The sequence below is a fragment of the Physeter macrocephalus genome, chromosome 20 (genome assembly GCF_002837175.3).
Source record: "Physeter macrocephalus isolate SW-GA chromosome 20, ASM283717v5, whole genome shotgun sequence".
In the NCBI taxonomy this organism is placed as follows: domain Eukaryota; kingdom Metazoa; phylum Chordata; class Mammalia; order Artiodactyla; family Physeteridae; genus Physeter; species Physeter macrocephalus.
Window position 1 is genome coordinate 75,573,943 of NC_041233.1, and position 19,081 is coordinate 75,593,023.

Here is a 19,081-nt window from a genome sequence, read left to right on the forward strand (position 1 = left end):
TTGCGCGTCCGCCTGCCGATGCAGGGGAACCGGGTTCGCGCCCCGGTCTGGGAGGATCCCACATGCCGCGGAGCGGCTGGGCCCGTGAGCCACGGCCGCTGGGCCCGCGCGTCCGGAGCCTGTGCTCCGCAACGGGAGAGGCCACAACAGAGGGAGGCCCGCATACCACAAAATTACACAGCAGGAATAACTAAGATGGAAAGAGAATTCAGGTTTTTCTATCCTTGTGTTTTTTTTTCTAAGTCATCTTGGAAACATGGTCTCTGAGGGCATTTGGAGAGAAAATGTCAAAATGGTAGAAAACTGAAATCCTGGGCTGCTGTCCAAATGCAGGGCATGGGACTGTCCTTAAGAAGGAGAAAGTAGTGGGACTTCCCTGGTGGTCCAGTGGTTAAGATTTCGCACTTCCACTGCAGAGGGGCGTGGGTTCAATCCCTGGTCAGGGAACTAAGATCCCACAAGCCACACATGCTGTGCATGACGCAGCCAAAAAAAAAAAAAGAGGAGGAAGTAGTGATGTAAGGAAAGGGACAACTAGGAAGATGCTGTACTTGCTTTACCTTGAGAGGTGGCAATGGAAGAGGAGTCACTTCTTTCAACAGCCTTGGATTTCAAATGTCAAAGGGGATCAGTTCCAAGTAAGAAAGTTCTATACCAAAACCCACATGGGTATGGGGAACAGAGAATGGAAGCAAGGGGAAGGCAAGGAGTCCTGCATCCCAGGCCCGTCTTCCCCACTTACTTGATAGAATGGCTGGCAAAGCAGTTCAGCTCCCTGAGCCCGTTGCTTCTTCTCGAAAGTGAAAAGATAATGAATAATGTGTGGTTTGACGATGGCGGTGCTGGCTATTACTGTCTGAGAGGTTTCAGTGAGAACAGAGGTGTCACCACTGTAAACTGTGATGCCAATGTGAGCAGTTGATCCCTTTGATGGTGGCTCTTCTCCAACCACAGATGTGTTCCGTTCACAGGCTTGATCCAGATGCAAAGTGTGAAAGTGAAAACATTAAGTTTTTGATGGAAACTTTATCAAGGGGTCTCTGCTGGGCCCCACCAGAGATTCTGATTCATTGGTTTGGGGGTAAAGCCCATGAGTTTGCCTTTCTAACCAGCTCCCAGGTAAGACAGATGGGAGGGGCTGATCAGATGGCTCTGTGTCGAGGTGTGCTATGATAGAGACCAAAGCAGACTCCCCAAGCTCAGCCTGTTATCTAAATAATAATAACCCTGAGATCTTTTGAAATGCCTATTCAGGGACCACTTCTCCCTCTGGTGTGATTTGTTAGATTGCGATTTGTTAAACCTTAATGTTTAACAAGTTCCCCAGGTGATTCTGACAGAGATTGGGGAGCAAATGAAGAGCAACACTGACTTACCTTTGTCAGGCGATCAGATGTTACATGGCTGTACATTCATAGCACCCAGAGAAGAATGCCAAGAAATTCTGCACGTGAGGTCACGAGCAAAGCTCCACTCCTTCTTTCTGAGGCCCAGAGAGAATGATGTCACCTCCTGCTTGAGCCACTGATTATCTGGTGCTAACAAATCCCGAGTGGTGCAGTGATGGTTTTCCCAGGCCAGACCCAGGCTACCTTTTCAAGCCTTTCCTCTACCTGACACGCATCATATGCTTGAGCCAATCTGAACTGTTTTACTTACCCCTAAAAAGAGCCTTCTGTGTTGTTTTTTCCTGTTTCACGTGTCCAGTCGCTTGCTGAGGAACGGAGAGACCAAGGGCAGCTCATGAAGGCTGCACCTCAGCTAAGCTTTGAACAGTAGTGTGATTTAGGGCAGGAAGAGGTGGAGAACAGTGCGGGAGGACTCTCATCTGCCGGAAGCAACAGCTTGAGGAGACTTGGGAAGAAAGGACGGGCTGCAACGCAGGTCATGTGGTGGTGGCCAATGAGCCTGGAAAGCTAGGCTGAGGCTAAGTGAGGAAGAGCCTCCGGTGGTCGTCTCTGTTTATGAGCCACGTGGCAGCAGCACACAAACGCACTCCTTGCCCTGAACCTAAAAGGATCAAAGTCCAGTGATGACAGAGGGATGAAAACCTTAATATGCTACCACAGGAAAGACGGAGACGAATTAATACTCAAAGGGGAGGCAATGTGGAAATTAAAATACGTAACCTGTATCTTTTTTTATTTTTATAAATTTATTTATTTATTTTTGGCTGCGTTGCATCTTCCTTGCTGCACGCGGGCATTCTCTAGTTGCAGAGGGCGGGGGGCTACTCTTCATTGCAGTGCACGGGCTTCTCATTGCGGTGGCTTCTCTTGTTGTGGAGCACGGGCTCTAGGCGTGTGGGCTCAGTAGTTGTGGCTCACGGGCTCTAGAGCGCAGGCTCAGTAGTTATAGCGCACAGGCTTAGTTGTCCACGGCATGTGGGACCTTCCCGGACCAGGGCTGGAACCCGTGTCCCCTGCACTGGCAGGCGGACTCTCAACCACTGCGCCACCAGGGAAGTCCCCTGTAACCTGTATCTTGATTTAATTTTTGATCACCCACACACCCCTTGCAGCCACCTCAAACTGCAGTGGTTACCCTGACACCTCTGAAGGTGCATTTGCCAGCCCTGATTTCCCAGACTTGACTTACTGGGTGTGCCACATACAAGGGGAGAAAAGTTACAAGAAAAAAAAGACTTAATAGAGATTTTGTGCATACTGTGGTCTGCTCCTCCTATCTGAGCAAATTCAGGCAGTATTTTCTTAGGTGATAATAATTTTAATAAAGCAATTACATACACATACGTACAGCAATTTGTAAGTATAAGAAAATCAATACCTATGAATAATATATATAAAATGTAATTTAGGTTTTTATTAACATGGAGAGATTAAGAAATGGATGATCAGGAATTAAAGCTCATCTGAATTATTTCTACTACTATAATCATGAATATTGTATTTATTTTAATTACTTTAGAAAACATAGCATATGTATTCTAGTTATAATTATATTAAAGCAATTTGTGAATCAAAGAACAGACCACAATAATCAGAAATTGTATAAACTATTAATGAAAGGGTTCAGCTTTAAATGAGACACATTTCTCCTGAGTGCTGAAAGAAATGCTACCTAATGGCTACATATGTTGTTAATAAATTAGGAAAAGACTGATAAAAGTAATATACAAGTCCTCACGTCCCTAAGGTCAGAGTGATTAATAAATGAACACACTTTATATTAGTTTTCACTTCAAAGAACTAAATTCATCAAAATACAACATACTAAATGAGTGTAAACCATCCTTTTTCATCTTAAATATTAGATGAAAAAAAATATTTTTATTTGTTTAAGACAAGTACTTTCCAGAGTGGATGCATTTATTTTTTAGATGCAACTATATCACCTTACAACACATATACGATAGGTATAATTTCTGAAAATCATGTCTGCCGGAGAGAACTGTAATCTCCTTGACTCATATGCCTTAATCCTTCAATGCAGAACCTCAGCATTTCACACTTTAATCAGAAAAGGGCTCTGGAAAGAAGACCCTGTATCAGCTCAGAAAAGGAGAGAATTCCTTCTGCTTCCTGAGTTGATGGAGATCAAACAAGATGACTTCTCTCATTTTACATCAAACAGAAAATCTAAAGTAATAATCCTAACAAAGGTCAGTTCTAATTTTTACTTTTCTATCCATAACTACAGTGTGACAGGACACAAAATTAATGGCCAAAATGTAAACCAATTTTACACATGCCAAATATCACATCTAATATTTTATCTGAAATAAACAATAAAAAAGGTAATATGGTGATCTGAAATTAAAGGTTGCAAGTCTTAAGTACCCAGTTTTCCAAGATCAATTAGAAAAAGAAAGAATATCAAGTATTCTAAGCATTCTGTATACCCGTAAAACATAAGGTCTTTCTAAAAATTAAGAGTATTCCAATCAAACACACATAGACTACCAACTAATGAAAAGCATTAGGAAGCCTTAAAAAATTTGAACACTTTAAGCAACCCAGAGGTATATGTGAATTTCTTATAAAAGTGAAAAATATGGAAAACAAAAATAATTTCTGACCCTATCATGTTAACTCTTAGTGTACAGGATGAGATTTACAGTAACAGTATAGTTAAAATGAACACTGAGGTTGCTTTATGTAAGTAAACGGTGATCCTCAAATGACATTAAATAGTTGCTTTGACTTTTGGGGGTTTGGATTTGTAATAAATATCTGTAGTACTTTGAACATGTTCAGTGCTATCTTTCTCCATTTGAAAGTCTTTCTCCAGAGTCATAATGTCTTAGAGGCATGCCAGAGGGTAGGGAGTTGGGACTTTGCAGCAAGTCCACTAACAAAGCAATCTTATTATCTATGTGCTCCTGGAGTTTATATATTCGCTGATCAATGTAGTCCATAAGTTTCTTTTCCATCAGTTCCATATTTTTAGAAAGAATCTTTTCCAAGTAGGAACAAATGGATTGCTCTTCCATTCTAAAAGTAAATTTAAAAAATAATAATGTAACAATTTTCCCTAACATTATAACAAAAACAATCAAACTGTAGTACGATAAAGCAGCCAACACACATTGCTGAAATTTGTCTCCACAACTATACTGTCTCCTTACAACATATTTCCAGGTTCTAAAATACACACTCAACAGGTGACCACAATCCTGAATGCCCAAAGCATTCTTATTTCTTCAATTCTTTAAACATTTAAGCATACAATTGAAATGAGAATATAAAAATGAAGATGATGGAATTTCTACCCTCAAAGAATGGCTCTTTAGAAAGGGTCCTTTTGATTTTGAGCTCCAAATCTAAAGTAATCTTGCAAGATTTTTTTAAGGTTTTCCAAGTACTTCCCCAAGCAACTGTACAATTTAAATAGTTTTTCTCTTTTTTAATCCACACAACTTTATTAAATTACTGGAAGCTTCTATGAACAACCGTGTACAGGCTTTTGCGTGGACAGATGTTTTCATTTCTCTGGGACGAATGCCCAGGAGCACAACTGTACGTTTAGTTACTAGAAACTGCCAAAATATTTTTTAGAGTGGCTGTACCATTTTAAAACCTCACAGGATTTAAAATGAGATCCAGTTTCTCCACATCCTCATCAGTATTTGCTATCGTTACCACTTTTAAACTTTTTATTTTAGCCATTTAAGTAACTGTATAGTGGTATATTGTGGTTTTAATATGCGTTTCCTTAATAGCCATGAGGTCATTTGCTTATTTGCTTTTTGTACATCCTGATAAAATGTCTCTTTATGTCTTCTGCCCATGTTCTAATTGGATTTTTTTAATGTTGAGTTTTGACAGTTCTTTCTATATTTTAGATATGTCATTTGTTGGATACATAATTTGCAAATATTTTTCCCCACTTTGTAATTTGTATTTTATTCCTCTTAACAGAGTCATTCACAGGGCAAAAGTTTTACATTTTCATGGCATCCAATATATCAGATTTTCTATTACCTTGCTTTTGGTGTCATAGCTAAGAAGTCCTGTCTGAGGTCCCCAAAGATTGTCCCCTATGTATTATTAGAAAAGTTTTATAGCTTTATGTTTTACATTTAAGTCTACAATCCATTTTGAGTTAATTTTTGTGTAAGGTATGAGGTTTGGGTCATGGTTCACTTTTTACCCTTTGGATATCCAATTGCTCCATCACCATGTGTTAAAGAGACTATTTTTCCTTTATTGAATTGCTGTTGCACCTTTGTCAAAAATCAGTTGGGCATATTCGCGTGGGTCTATTTCTTTTCATTTAATTTAATTATTTATTTTCATTTTTGGCTGACTTGGGTCTTCATTGCGGCACGCGGGCTTTCTCTAAATCGCGGTGAGCGGGGGCTACTCTTTGTTGCGGTGTGTGGGCTTCTCATAGCAATGGCTTTTCTTGTTGCAGAGCACGGGCTCTAGGCACGTGGGCTTCAGGAGTTGTGGCACCCAGGTTCAGTAGTTGTGGCTTGCAGGCTATAGAGCGCAGGCTCAGTAGTTGTGGTGCACAGGCTTAGTTGCTCCATGGCATGTGGGATAGTCCTGGACCAGGGCTTGAATCCGTGTCCCCTGCCCCGGCAGGCAGATTCTTAACCACTGTGCCACCAGGGAAGTCCACGTGTGGGTCTATTTCTGAGCTCTCTATTACGTTCCATTGACCTATGTGTCTGTCCCTCTGCCATCACTACATCATCTTGAATACTCTCACTACATAAGACTCGACAATGGGAAGAGTGATTCCTCCCACTTCATTCTTTTTTTTTTTAAAATAAATTTATTTATTTATTTTTGGCTGCATTGGGTCTTTGTAGCTGCGCGTGGGCCTTTCTCTGGTTGCAGCGAGCACAGACTACTACTCTTCGTCGCGGTGTGCGGGTTTCTCACTGCGGTGGCTTCTCTGGTTGCGGAGCACGGGCTCTAGGTGTACGGGCTTCAGTAGTTGTGGCACATGGGCTTAGTTGCTCCGCGGCATGTGGGATTTTTCCGGACCAGGGCTCGAGCCCGTGTCCCCTGCATTGGCAGGCAGATTCTTAACCACTGTGCTACCAGGGAAGCCCTCATTCTTCTTTTTCAAAGTTGTTTTAGCTATTCTACCTCTTTTGCTTTTCATATAATTTTTAAAATAATCCTGTCTATGTCTACAAAGTATTGTGGTGGAACTTCAGTACGCATTACATTAAGTCTTCATATCAATGGGGAGAATTGACAACTTTACTATGTATGAAACTGAATTTGTAATTTAAAAGTTCCCAGGAAAGAAATATCCAGGCCCAGCTGGTTTCCTTAGAGACTTCTACCAAACAGTTTAAGAAGAAATAATACTAATTTTACACAATCTCTTCTAAGACATGGAACTCATTTTATGAGGCCAGTATTACCCTCATAGAAAGCCAGGCAAAGACAGTACAGGAAAAATACAGACCAGTATCTTTAATGAATTAGATGCAAGAATACTCAACAAAATATTAGCAAATCAGATCCAGCATTGTGTAAAAAAGAAATACAGCCCACAGCCAAGTGGGATTTATTCTAGGTATACAAGGCAGGTTCAGTTTTTGAAGTTAATGTAATTCACCATATGAACAGACTACAGAAAAAAATTCATGATCATATGAATGGCCATAGGAAAAATATTTGACAAAATCCTATCCCCATCTATGATGAAAGAAACTCTCAGATAAGTAGGAACCAAGGAACACTAAGCCTCACAGTCCCTGAGCAATCTGACTTCTTCCCACCTTTTATAGTCTTTGTATGTTTGCTGTATTATGTCCAGGGATTTTATTGGTAAAGTGGGGGATCTGAGAGAAATGGGGACATTCCACCTCAGCTGGACCCAGGAGCAGTTTTTAAATGTCTAGGTTTTTTTTCTTTGGGTTTTATTGTTTGTTTGTTTTCTTTTGCCATATCACACGTTAACACTGATGTAGACTATCAACTGTTAAAGACTATTGTTATCTTTCCTTGTCCTGCCCAAGTAAGAACCACTTTTTTTTTTCAATAACTTATTAAACTCCTCAAATTTCAATGCTATCAGACACATTAAAATTTCAACCAACACAACGACCTCATTTTACATGGGAAAAAAGTCTAAACCAAAAGATTTAAACAGTAAGGCAAAATAGTTAAGCTAGAACTATGATTAGAGTCCTGAATTCCAATCTAGTGTGAAATTGGGACACATTACATCTATATAAAGGATGGGGAACATACATAAACACTTAGCCACCCCTCAATCAAAGCAGGACTGGAAAAAACTGGAATTATGAGATCAGGGGATAAGGGCCTGTACACTAGAAATAATTTAGAGCTGAAAAATGTTTGGATGGCTCCGAAATTAGCCCAGGTCACACATGATCTACAAAGGAAATCTGTTACAATGGCTCACTTCATACAATCTGGCAAAAAATGTACATATCATGGTCAACACAGCTCCTCTCCATTCATGCAGATAACTCTCTACTCTGACCCTATCTGCTGCTTGTACCCCTGCCATCAGACGCCTGAGAAGTACTCGGCACCTCCAGTTTTACCCACTTCTTTCAAAGCAATCCATCCTACTCTGCTGAGTATTTCTTTCCTATAGTGTGTTAATGGTGAAATGTAAAAGCTCCTAAAATCCTCTCTGGAAACATTTTCAGGCAGTAGTTATTGAAACAAACCTGTTTTCCTCCACCTGCCTCCCCCCCTCCTGCCCCCAATCTAAACCACACTTGTCTTAAATACTTACGTAACACCAACAGTGCCTTCGCCGGGCTTGGTGATGCTTTCCTGCCACTTGGTGTTGGGTCCCACACGGAGATGGTTCACTTGACTACACAGATTCTGCAGAAAAGGCAGCAACTCAGAGTTAGGTATATGTGAGTTGTCACTTGCTTTCTTTGGTAAGAAAGAAGATACTGCATTCTTAAGATCATTCTCAGGAAGAGAATGGTTTTGTGGCACAATTTTGCACTCTTGGAGGCCTGTCATATTTCCTCCACCAGCTGGCTGTGTACTTTTATCAATGTAAGCTTTTAAGTCTGCAGTCATGTTTCCAGATGTCAATCCAGTTCTGGAAGGGAAAGGTGTGGAGGATGACTTGTTGAAGGCTCCTGAAGTGGAAGATGACTGCAGTCCGATCATGTGCTTGTATCCAGTGCTTCCCAAAACTGACTGAAGCTGCTCTCCAATGGGAATACAATTCTAAGCAAGGTAAATAAGAAAATGTTATTATTAACATGAATGATAATGACAGGTAACCTGTGGAGTAACTCAGGGTCAGGCAATGTGCCTTCTTTCATTTGATCCCCAAAACTTTCACATGGAGTAGGCTATAGCTACTATCCCAATATTAAGTTAGGAGACCAAGACTAACGTCAACCTGGCCAAGGTAACACAGCTAGTCAGTGGCAGAAGCAGGACTGGAACCCAGGCCACCGAACTCCAGAGTCAGGACTTCTAATCATTTCACTAGTTTTGCTAAGGAAAATATTCAAATAAATACAAGCATACTTAGTAAAACTGCACGGGCTTATTTTAATGTTTCCTCTACAAAGGCCTCCTTAATATATGGTAATAAAATGTAGTATTCTCAGCTGTGTCACAGTAATTGATAACTTCCATAGAATTAAAAATCATCTGCCCACCGTCACATATGGTAATTCAACCTAAGGATATGCAATTTATTTTCATTGGAAGGTAGACCAGATAGTTACATACTTAAAGTATGATGTTATATGAGTACTTCTGTGACATTTTCAATGACTAAAACGAGCTACCTTTTGGCGAAGTCTGCCTTAATAATTTGTAGGGTAATGATTATGTTTTGTGGCCTCAACTCCACCGGCTATGCTATATTATTTCCTGAGAAGACTCAGGCTCACCTTTGAGAGCAGGTTACACTGTCTCCTATACAGGGCCATGTTCTCGCTATGCTCTTCAATTTTTCCACAAGAGAAAAGCAAAACTACCTCTAGCCTATCTAACTGTTAAGTTATACACCTCCATCGTAACTTCTACACACAGAACTCTACTAGGGATTCTTATAGGGGATATCATCTCATACTTAATGTTGCTCAGTATCTAGTTAGAGAGACTGAGAAAAATATTATACAAGATTAGCTGAAAACACTAAGGCCATATATTTTCTGAATATTCTAAAAAATGATTCTTGGATAAAGCCAGCCCCAAACTCATTCATTCAACAAATATTTACCAGAAATCTACTCTGTGTTAGGTACTGTTTCAGGGACTGGAAATAAGACAGTGAACAAGACAAATACAAATTTGCAAAAATACCCTCAGATTTCTGAAAAAAATAAGGATCTCTGAACATCTTGTAGGATTTCTGAAAGGTCTGTCTTTTAACTTTTTAAATTACCATAAAATCCAAAAAGTATCACCTTGAAAAAGCAAGAAAAAAAGATGTTTTTATCTTTTCAGTGGAAAACAGTGAAAATCTTGAATAACTGCCTATATTTTTGTTGAGAAAATGGGGCACAGCTTTCCCTCACATAACATTAAAGGACAACCATGCCAGGCACTTAGATTCAGAATTCCTGCTCAATTATTCTAAATTGCTAAAGCAAAAACAAATCAAAGTCAGCACATGTGAACTTCAAATACAAGGAAATAAGAAATCACTTTTAAGAAACTTTCCAGAAAACAAGAAACCACAAGGCAAAGGTCAAGCAGGGAGTCTAGAAAGCTGTTCCTCAGGTCCTTTCCTCATCAGGACAGGCCCTGCCCCAATTAACATATGAAGGTTCCAAACAGTGTGTGATTACACCCCTTCCATCGAAGGAGAGGCTCTGATCATGAAACATCCCTACTTTATACTCAACAGATAGTTACAGAGCTTATATGACACTTTCCAGGAAGACATTCCATGGATTCCTTGTTTGTGGACAAAAGCAATCCTAGAGAACCAGGTATATCCTGTGAGAATCATTCATAAATATAGCCTCCCCACGAGAAGGAAGACTTTTATTAGCATGTTTAAAAGACGATTTAACAAGATTACCTTCTTTCTTCCCCAGCGGGCCTCCCAAATGTCCCCATAGATAATGATTTAGCACGCGTGTTGGGGGGTCACCACACACGTGCTGCGGGTTGGAGGACTTGTGTTTCTATATGATAGAAAATGCGACAAGGACACACACCAAGCTTGGGAATAGGATGAGAGCTGCGAGAGCACTCTTACAATATACCTTACGTACCTGTGAATGGACGGAAATTACATAGCGAAGAAAATGTATTATTTTGGGAATTAAACAAAAAACCCTAAAAACATGGGCAACAAACCCCACAAACTACTATTCATGTCATTTCTTTTCCAAAGTCAAGGTTTTAAAACATAAAAATCAGTCCATGAACTGATTTTACTTAATTCATTAACCCTCTCTAATGTTTCCAAAATTTTCCACACAAAAAAAATTTCTTGTTTTTAAATGTTTAATCTCTATGTCCACTAGATCCTTCGCCTCAAACATCTGTTCTTAAAATATGCTCTGCATTAAGACTCATCTGGCATTGCCTGTATAAAATAGGTGAGTTCTGGATCACATCCTCAGTGTTTCAGGTCACTGGTGAGGGCCAGGATTCTGCACTTTATAAACATTCCAAGGGATTCTGATACCGGCAGGTTCCTTATCTCTATCATTCTTGAAACAACCCACTTTACCCTGGCTACCTCCACATTCTAACTACCCATTTACTATCTAATGCCGCAAAATCTGCTTGTCCTCTCATCACTATTCAAACTGACCCCCTGAAGATCTCCAAGGAGTACTCAGTTGATAATCCAAAGGGCATATATATTATATAAAATTTACTCGGAGCCATAAACTAGACAGACAGGTCTTCTTTGCACAAAGCTTATATTTTAGTGAGATACACAGAACAATAAACAAAAACAGGCAAGAAAGCGCTGATGAAAATATGATACAGATTTGGAGGAAAAGGCTAATATTTTAATCAGGGTGGTTAGGGAAGGTGTCATTCAAGATGGAACGTTTAAGATGAGGTTGAGATAAAAGAAAAAGGCAGACTTGCTAAGATCAGGAAGAGAGGATTCTGGCCAAAGAGAACAGTTAAGAGGGCAAAGGTCCTGAGGTGGGAGCACATCTGGATATTTGGAATACCCACATCAGAATGTCTAGAGCAAGGCATCTAAGGAGATGCAGCAGGAGATGAGGTTGAGGAGGTAACGAGGGCCCAGATCTCAGATGAGAGCGTAAGGAATCTGGATTAGTTCTGAGTGTCAAGGGAAGCAGTCAGGGGGCTTGACACAGGGGAAGTCGAGTCTGATTGACCCTTTGAGATCATTCTGGTTGCACTGTGGAGAGGGAGCACTGGAGCAGGAGGACCAGTTAGGAACCTCCTGAGGTATGGAGGTGAGATAATAGTGCCAGAGGAAGAAGAGTGTGGACACTGTTCATTTTAAAGCTCTCCTTTCCATGCTTTCCAAGATTATCATCAACTCTCCTGTTCTCCTATGTCTGCCTGTTGATCCAAAGATACTTGTCCCAAATTAATATTGGCAAATCTCACAAAAGTTATATGTTTGTAAACTCATATTATTGGTTTTAAACTTTCATCCTATGATCTTACCAGTATCATTGTTTAGACTGTAAACACGAAGAAATTTATTCTCAAAAAGAGGAAGCAATGCCAAAATAACACAGAACTAAGAGCTTTGAATTCAGGTCTCGTGACATCAGAGCTCTTGCAACTCTAAGCACTGCTGTGTCCTGCTCTTCTGGTGCCTTTTTCCTCTTCCTGTGGTCTTAACAAACGCACCTACTTTCCCAGGGTCTTCCTTCCTGGCTCCGGTCTCTCCCCTCACCCCCTTCCCCATCATCTACTAGGCATGCTCCCCCCAAACCTCCCTCCTCTCCACCAGCCCCACCTGTGTTTCCAAAGCCTCACATCATCATCCCAGGGCATGTGTTATTCACACCTAAAACTCAACACTCCCAAATTAAACTCCTTTTCCCCCCAAGTCGCTTCCTCCCTTGGGTTCCATGTATATTATGGTATCACCATTTTCAAAACTTTAGTTTCACGTTTGATTCTGTTCTTCTCCCACAGAAGCAATATTAAGTTAGTTGTCAAGTCCCAATGGCCCCACTGTTGTAGCCTCTCACAATCCAGCATCAGGTTACTCCTTCCAAGTTTACACTCTCATTAAGTCTCCTCTGGATGACGGAAATAACAGAGCTGCTTTCCTTCTTGTAGCCTCACTTTCTGTTGACGCATCTTTCCTACTGACTCATCTTACACATAATAGCGGATTAAATTTATTAAAATAGAGTTAAGGTCTTCCCTGGTGGCGCAGTGGTTGGGAGTCCGCCTGCCAATGCGGGGGACGCGGGTTCGTGCCCTGGTCCGGGACGATCCCACATGCCGCAGAGCAGCTGGGCCCGTGAGCCATGGCCGCTGAGCCTGTGCGTCCGGAGCCTGTGCTCCGCGACGGGAGAGGCCACAACAGTGAGAGGCCAGCGTAACACACACAAAAAAAAAACAAAAAAAACAACAGAGCTAAAAAACACCCACAAACTCTATAACATCATTCAAAATCCTCTAAGATCCAGCCCCAGTCTACCTGAAACTTCCTGTCACTTCTTCACTCCAGAGAAATGAACTTCTATTCATTTCCTAGCTACGTCCTATTCCTCTAGCACTGAAGATTTAATCCATACTGTTCTCTGCCTCTCAGGTTGCATCCCTCCAAATTTACTTGCCTAATCCCACCCTTCCTCTTTAAAGGCCTAGATAAAATGCTACTTCCTTTAATAAGCCTTTCCTAGCATTCCTCATCATTCCCCACTTAGATGCTCTGACTCCCCTAACAAGACTACAGAGATCCTTAACAACAGGCTATCGACTAATTCATCTCTGAATCTTCTAAAGTAACCAAAACTGTGGTATTCACTAAGAAGGGGCTAAATAAATACTTGCTGAATGAATAAAAGAGCGAATTCATGGAAAATTGTGAAATCTGTAACAGAAATTTTTTTTGCAAGGCAGTAGGTCTACAGAATGTTATTTTTAGAAAAGTTAGTAAAGCTAACAGTTAAATCAATAACAAAAGTTGAAATAAAAAGATTTATGTTTGTACATGTCCTTATAAGAAGACATCATTTAAAGAATTTTAATAGTATCTGGAAAGAAATCCATTTCTACTCACCTGTTGCTGGAAAATAACCATATTCATCAATTGCTGAGCTCCAGATGACAACTTTGACCCCATGGACTCCATGATGGTTTGGACCCTCTCCAGGTCTATCCTTGATCCTAGAGCAGGACAGCCTGCTGAAGAATTTGCTGAAAGTGGCCTCACGTGTACCACAACTTTACTGATGAACACACACTGCTTTTCACCAAAGGAGAGCAGCTGTTACAATACAAAAGTTCAGCAAAATTAATGATAATAAAAATAATCATCATTTAAGGTCATTTCTTGTTAATTCCAAAGAGTGAAGCACTCAAGAATCTAAAAATTAACTTCAAGTACATTTTAAAGGTTTCTCTAGAACAACCACAGTCAAAAAAAGAGACTCAAGAAAACAATGTAAATGCAAAAAGTCCTTTTTAAATAAAAGATTATGTATAAATAATGTTTTACTTACTTAGTTTAGGGAATTAAAGATAAACTATACCAATCTGAGATCGTAACATACTGAAACTTGCTATTGTATTATTTAATACAAAATAAGACTGTCCAGTGTCACATGCAAGTGTTTGTGAAATACTAAATATAAATAAGTCAGGATTTTAGAATTTAGAACTGTAGGGAACATCAGTACAACCTAAGAGAGCTCAATAGTTTACACATAAAAAGAGGAGTTCAGGGTGGTTTTTTTAACTTGAAAAAGACACCCAATTAGCAAAGTTGAGCTCTGAGCTTGTTTCTTCTGGCTTCTATCCCAGTAGCTTTTCCAATGTTTTATGCTTCTTCATGTTGTCCATGCTTCTAGACCAAAAGACATTTCATGTGTGCTGTAGGACAAGAAAGCAGCAAAGTGGAAAGAAAACAGCATCTAGAATCAGACAGACCTGAGTTCAGTGATGGCTCTGCCTGGGTGACCATGGGCAAATGCCAAACTTGAGTCAGGAGTAAAATGAGTTTATACGGTTGTTACGAGGATTATGTGTTAAAATTTCCAGTACATATCACTGAGTAAGTGCTCAAACATGTGCATCAGTGACTATTAATTTTTTTTTTTTTTTTTTCCGGTATGCGGGCCTCTCACCGCTGTGGCCTCTCCCGTTGCGGAGCACAGGCTCCGGACACGCAGGCTCAGCGGCCATGGCTCACGGGCCCAGCCGCTCCGCGGCATGTGGGATCCTCCCAGACCAGGGCACGAACCCGCGTCCCCTGCATCGGCAGGCGGACTCTCAACCGCTGCGCCACCAGGGAAGCCCAGTAACTATTACTTTTAACTTACATATACTACTGGCCCAGAAGAAGCTTTCATACAAACCCAAGGATTTCCCTAAATGAAACACTCTTTCACTCCCTGGTACTTCCACCGCACAGTTTCAAATACCATTCACCTTCACAGACATAACAAATCCATATATCACACAAAGACACAGGCGAATACAGACCCATGATCTGAAAACTCAGTGTGGCGCCAAAGATGTGACTGTCATCAACCAGTAAGGAAATACCTCATGAAATGTAAACACCCACATTCCAACCTCCATATTATCCCTGTTCTGCTTTTGAACCCCCAAGCCTTTCTCACTAGCGAATGTAGTACCTATTTTGCACACCGAGTCAACCTATTATGTCTTGCCCACTATAGTATTTGCGATGTGAGGGCTTCATTCCAATTTATTTCATAACTGCCAATTCCTGAATGCCAAGTACAGTACCTGGCATCAATAGGCACGCGAGGATTTGTTGGATGAATGAATCGCCTTATTTAAATGAATTTAAAAACTATTAGTATACACACCTAAAACAACATCTTGGGATAATCAGTTGTGTGCTCTTCTGTAAGTAATCATCAGCACAGAATTTGAGAAATTAAAAATAATCAATCCAAGAATTTTCTTCAGTTCCCTAATATTACACATAAGGTAGGTCGAAAAAGGTGAAGAAACTTGCCCAAGGTTATTGTGTTAGTCAGCAAGAGAGCTCATTTAACAGTCAGGGCTTATGTAAAAAAGAGTGGATATATGTATATGTATAACTGATTCACTTTGCTGTACACCTGAAACTAACACAACATTGTAAATCAACTCCACTCCAATAAAAATTTTTTTAAAAAATAGGGCTTTCGATTTCCAGCTCAGTACCATTTCCTTAGATCTGATGACCCTAGTAAAGTTCGCCTTAAGAATATTTTTCAGGCTGAAGACACCAAACCAAACTCCTTTAACTTTGTGGTACCCATGTCTGAATCCTCCCTGATTGTGTTCTAGCCTTCTAGATTTGGGGACCAAAACTGCTTGTGGTTTTCTTGGCACCTAAGTTTCATATAAAGATAAAAAATGTTTTTAACTCAGTTTTTTAAGGCTCAAAAGTACTATACTGCTGTACTAACAACAGTACATGACATGACTAGGAAATGGAGCAGGACCCTATGGTCCCTGCCCCCTTGTCTTCAGCCTGCCTTTGGTCTGTGGAAAAACTTTAGCCGAAGAATAAGTTAAATCAGAGAAGTGCAAAAATGGAGAAGCAAAGAAAAGCAGTCAACAGGACAAAACAATAATAGTTTAGCCATAAAGCAAAGTCAAGGACCTTTAGTTCCTCCTCAAGGGCTATAGATCATATTCTGAGCCACATCCTGCAAGCTGTCTTAGAGATACTGAAACCCTCACCAGGTGGAGGAAGTTAACTACATGCTGGCCAGACTGTAGCCACGACATAAGCTGCCACAATTCCGAGAACTGGCCTCAAGGAAAAGGGAACAAACCGACCCTGGAACTGAAGAACAGTCAAGATGATGCTGGTCAGGCCACCACATGACCAATTTGAAGACGACCGTCAGAGCTGGCTGTACTGTTTCTGCATGCAGCCCCCTCCCTCTGTCTATAGAAGCTCTTGTCCCCTGACGGTCAGTGGGGGGAGTCGGCCTTCAGACAGGAGTCCAGCACCCCCAACGCCCCACCCCTGCTGTTGCCGGCATCCAAAACAAAGCAAACTTTCCTGTCCACCAACCTGGCCTCTTTATTGGCTTTTGAGTGGCGAGCAGCCGGACCCCACTTTTGGTTACAACCGTAGCTAATAAATGATCAAATTTTAACAGAAGAATGTTGATAATTTTTTAGAAAAGGATTTCTTTTTACATGTTTACTGAGTATTTCTGAACTAAAACCAGGGACCAAGTTGGACTAACTAAATTACCAAACCTACAGAAAGTAAGTATATATAATAGGAAGACAACTGTAGTTTTTCAATTAGCTTAGGAATGACTAAATGACATTTAGGAATGACTTACCTTTATTTTACAAGCATGTGTGGAAGACTCCAATTTTAGATATTTTTTGTACAAAATAATCTTTTCATGTTCACTGAAAATAAAAAAGAATTAACTTATAAAAAATTTCACACACTATCCCTTTTAATAGTTCCATTTAAAAATAAAGGTTTCCAGGACAATATTTAAATCCTTGGATTCAGTTTTCCTGGTGAGGCATAAACAGCTGGGACTTCCTCCTGAAGTGCACTGGCTACAAAGACAACATCGGCCACTTACGAGCTATATGAGAAAATGAAATTAGATATCAAATGTATACTCATGCAGCACAGAGCACACTGTAAAGCTCAACAACATCCCCGTGATATCCAACATGCACGGTATACAAAACACTTCGTATTTTGATTCGTATTAAGGAGAAATTGGCTCAGAATCTTTGTAAGAAATCAGAAAAAAAAATCAAGAAGTATAAAAATGGGTTAAGTATGCTGGTATGGCACAGGGTTGGGCTCACACACTATGTGGAAAGAGTTTCCTACAGGAAAATGTTCAACGTTCCAGACCGATAGACAACTTAATTTTTGGAAAACAGATCGTTGTGAGTTAAAGAAAACAGACAAGAAACACTTGCCAGAACTTCATCTGATCATGGTCTTGCACGAACTAGCTATGATCTTTTACCAACTTCTCACTCTTCCACTAGCTCTCCATTTCCACGTTTATAAAAACAACTAGGCTGATCTAGACTGTCTTTACGATCCCTAAAGGTCTAAACTTCTATGTCTGCTGGTATGTGTTTATCTTCTCTCCCCTAGTATCTGGCACCAATGTCAGAGAATCAATAAATATCGCAAAAGCTCAAGAAAATAAAACACTACTTCAGAAGAACACTTCCACACGCATATGTCACAAACCTGTTATCCAGAACATTACAAACATTCTTGCCCCTACTCGTTCCACAGTACTCCTCTCCTGAGTATACTTCCATATTTCTTGCTGAACTTAAAATGCCAATAGAAACGATTTCTTCACCTCCAGGAGGGTCACATCTCAGGTAAAGGAAGCAGGGGTTTTCATCCTGGCTGTTCACGTTCCTTTTCAAAATCACCAGATCCTGGCTGAAAAGAAAATGAAAAATATTATACAGTTCTCTGAACACTGTCATTAACCCACTTAACGGGCCACAGGGGTTGACATGTTATCCTACTCATTTACATTTGCATTTGGAGTCCAAGCGCCTTGCAAAGCACTGACGAAATGCTCAATACAGAATTCATAAGGAAATGATGCTTTAGACGTGAGGGCTCTCCACTCTCTTTTCCCTTGACTTCTGTAATACATTCTAAGCAACTTCCTAGAATTGCCTGTCCAGTTAATGAAATATATGTACTGGGCAGCTAGTGTAAATTCAAAAACAGTTCAGAAGTGAGCGTGGGGCGGGGTGCAGAATGGAATAAAGGACCAAAGTGTGCCATCTTCAAAACTAAGCTGATGAAGATTTTCGACATCTGGATTTTTTTTTTTAATGCCTACTTTGGTCGACAGGAGGTTTTTGTTTCGGGATAGAAAGGCGGTTCTGATCCCGACAGGGGGCCTCAGGAGCCGACGTGACGGACACAAGGGGGAAGGGGGTGAAACGCCGAGTCTTCAGGTCACCTGCCCCCTGTCCCCTGCGCCCGACGCTCACGCCGGAGTCGCTTCCTCTTTCCCGCGGGCCCGCCACCCGGGACCTGCCCCCTCGCCCTCGCCGCCCGCACAGACCCGTCACCGGCTCGGCTCCGGGCCCAGACCCTCTCCCCTCACGGCCCCCGCCTCCCCTCCCGGCTCCCCCAGGAGCGTGGCTGGCACCGAGCACAACCCCAGTCCCCGCCGGCCCGGCGCACCCGGTAGCAGGCGGCGCCAGCAGCTCCTCCCAGTCGGCGTCCCAGGCGCCGAGAACAGACCGGGTGAGATGGAGACTCTGGGCCAGGGCTCCGCACGCGGCATCCCAGGAGGAGGCCAGCGTCGGGCGGCGGGTCAGTGGCGGGTGTACGGTCTCGCTCTCCATCTGGCCACCTACACGCCCGGCCAGCTCCGGAACCTCTCTTACAGCTCTTTAATTTCCGCCAGACTGAGGGACTGTAAAGGAACAGAGCAACTTCCGCCGCGTCCGGCGGCAAACCCCAGAGCAGCTTCTCGCCGGGGTCGGGAGAGACC

The 19,081-nt window shown here is 41.4% G+C and overlaps 1 protein-coding gene across 2 annotated transcripts; it reads right to left on the minus strand.

The window, feature by feature from the left end:
• Positions 1-2,902: 2,902 nt before the first annotated feature.
• Positions 2,903-19,038, minus strand: LOC102994463 (ATPase PAAT). 2 transcript variants are annotated; one of them, XM_024121495.3, is made up of 6 exons: positions 18,829-19,038; positions 17,800-18,003; positions 16,907-16,979; positions 13,642-13,848; positions 8,200-8,654; positions 2,903-4,454 (listed from the first exon to the last, which is right to left on the minus strand). In XM_024121495.3, the coding sequence occupies exons 1-6, from the start codon at positions 18,930-18,932 to the stop codon at positions 4,220-4,222; spliced, it is 1,278 nt and encodes a 425-aa protein (XP_023977263.1). In that variant the 5' UTR covers positions 18,933-19,038; the 3' UTR covers positions 2,903-4,219. The 2 variants fall into 2 exon arrangements, with proteins under 2 accessions (XP_023977263.1, XP_023977262.1); XM_024121494.3 differs by having other exon boundaries at positions 18,769-19,038.
• Between the last annotated feature and the right edge of the window lie 43 nt (positions 19,039-19,081).

Bases quoted from the DNA above. Each gene is read 5' to 3' on its own strand.
- LOC102994463 (XM_024121494.3), bottom strand. From the start codon at position 18,932: ATGGAGAGCGAGACCGTACACCCGCCACTGACCCGCCGCCCGACGCTG. The intron at 18,004-18,768 runs GTGCGCCGGGCC...TTTTCTTTTCAG, and splicing joins CTGGCGCCGCCTGCTACCGG to CCAGGATCTGGTGATTTTGA. The intron at 8,655-13,641 runs GTGAGTAGAAAT...TACCTTGCTTAG, and splicing joins TGGTTATTTTCCAGCAACAG to AATTGTATTCCCATTGGAGA.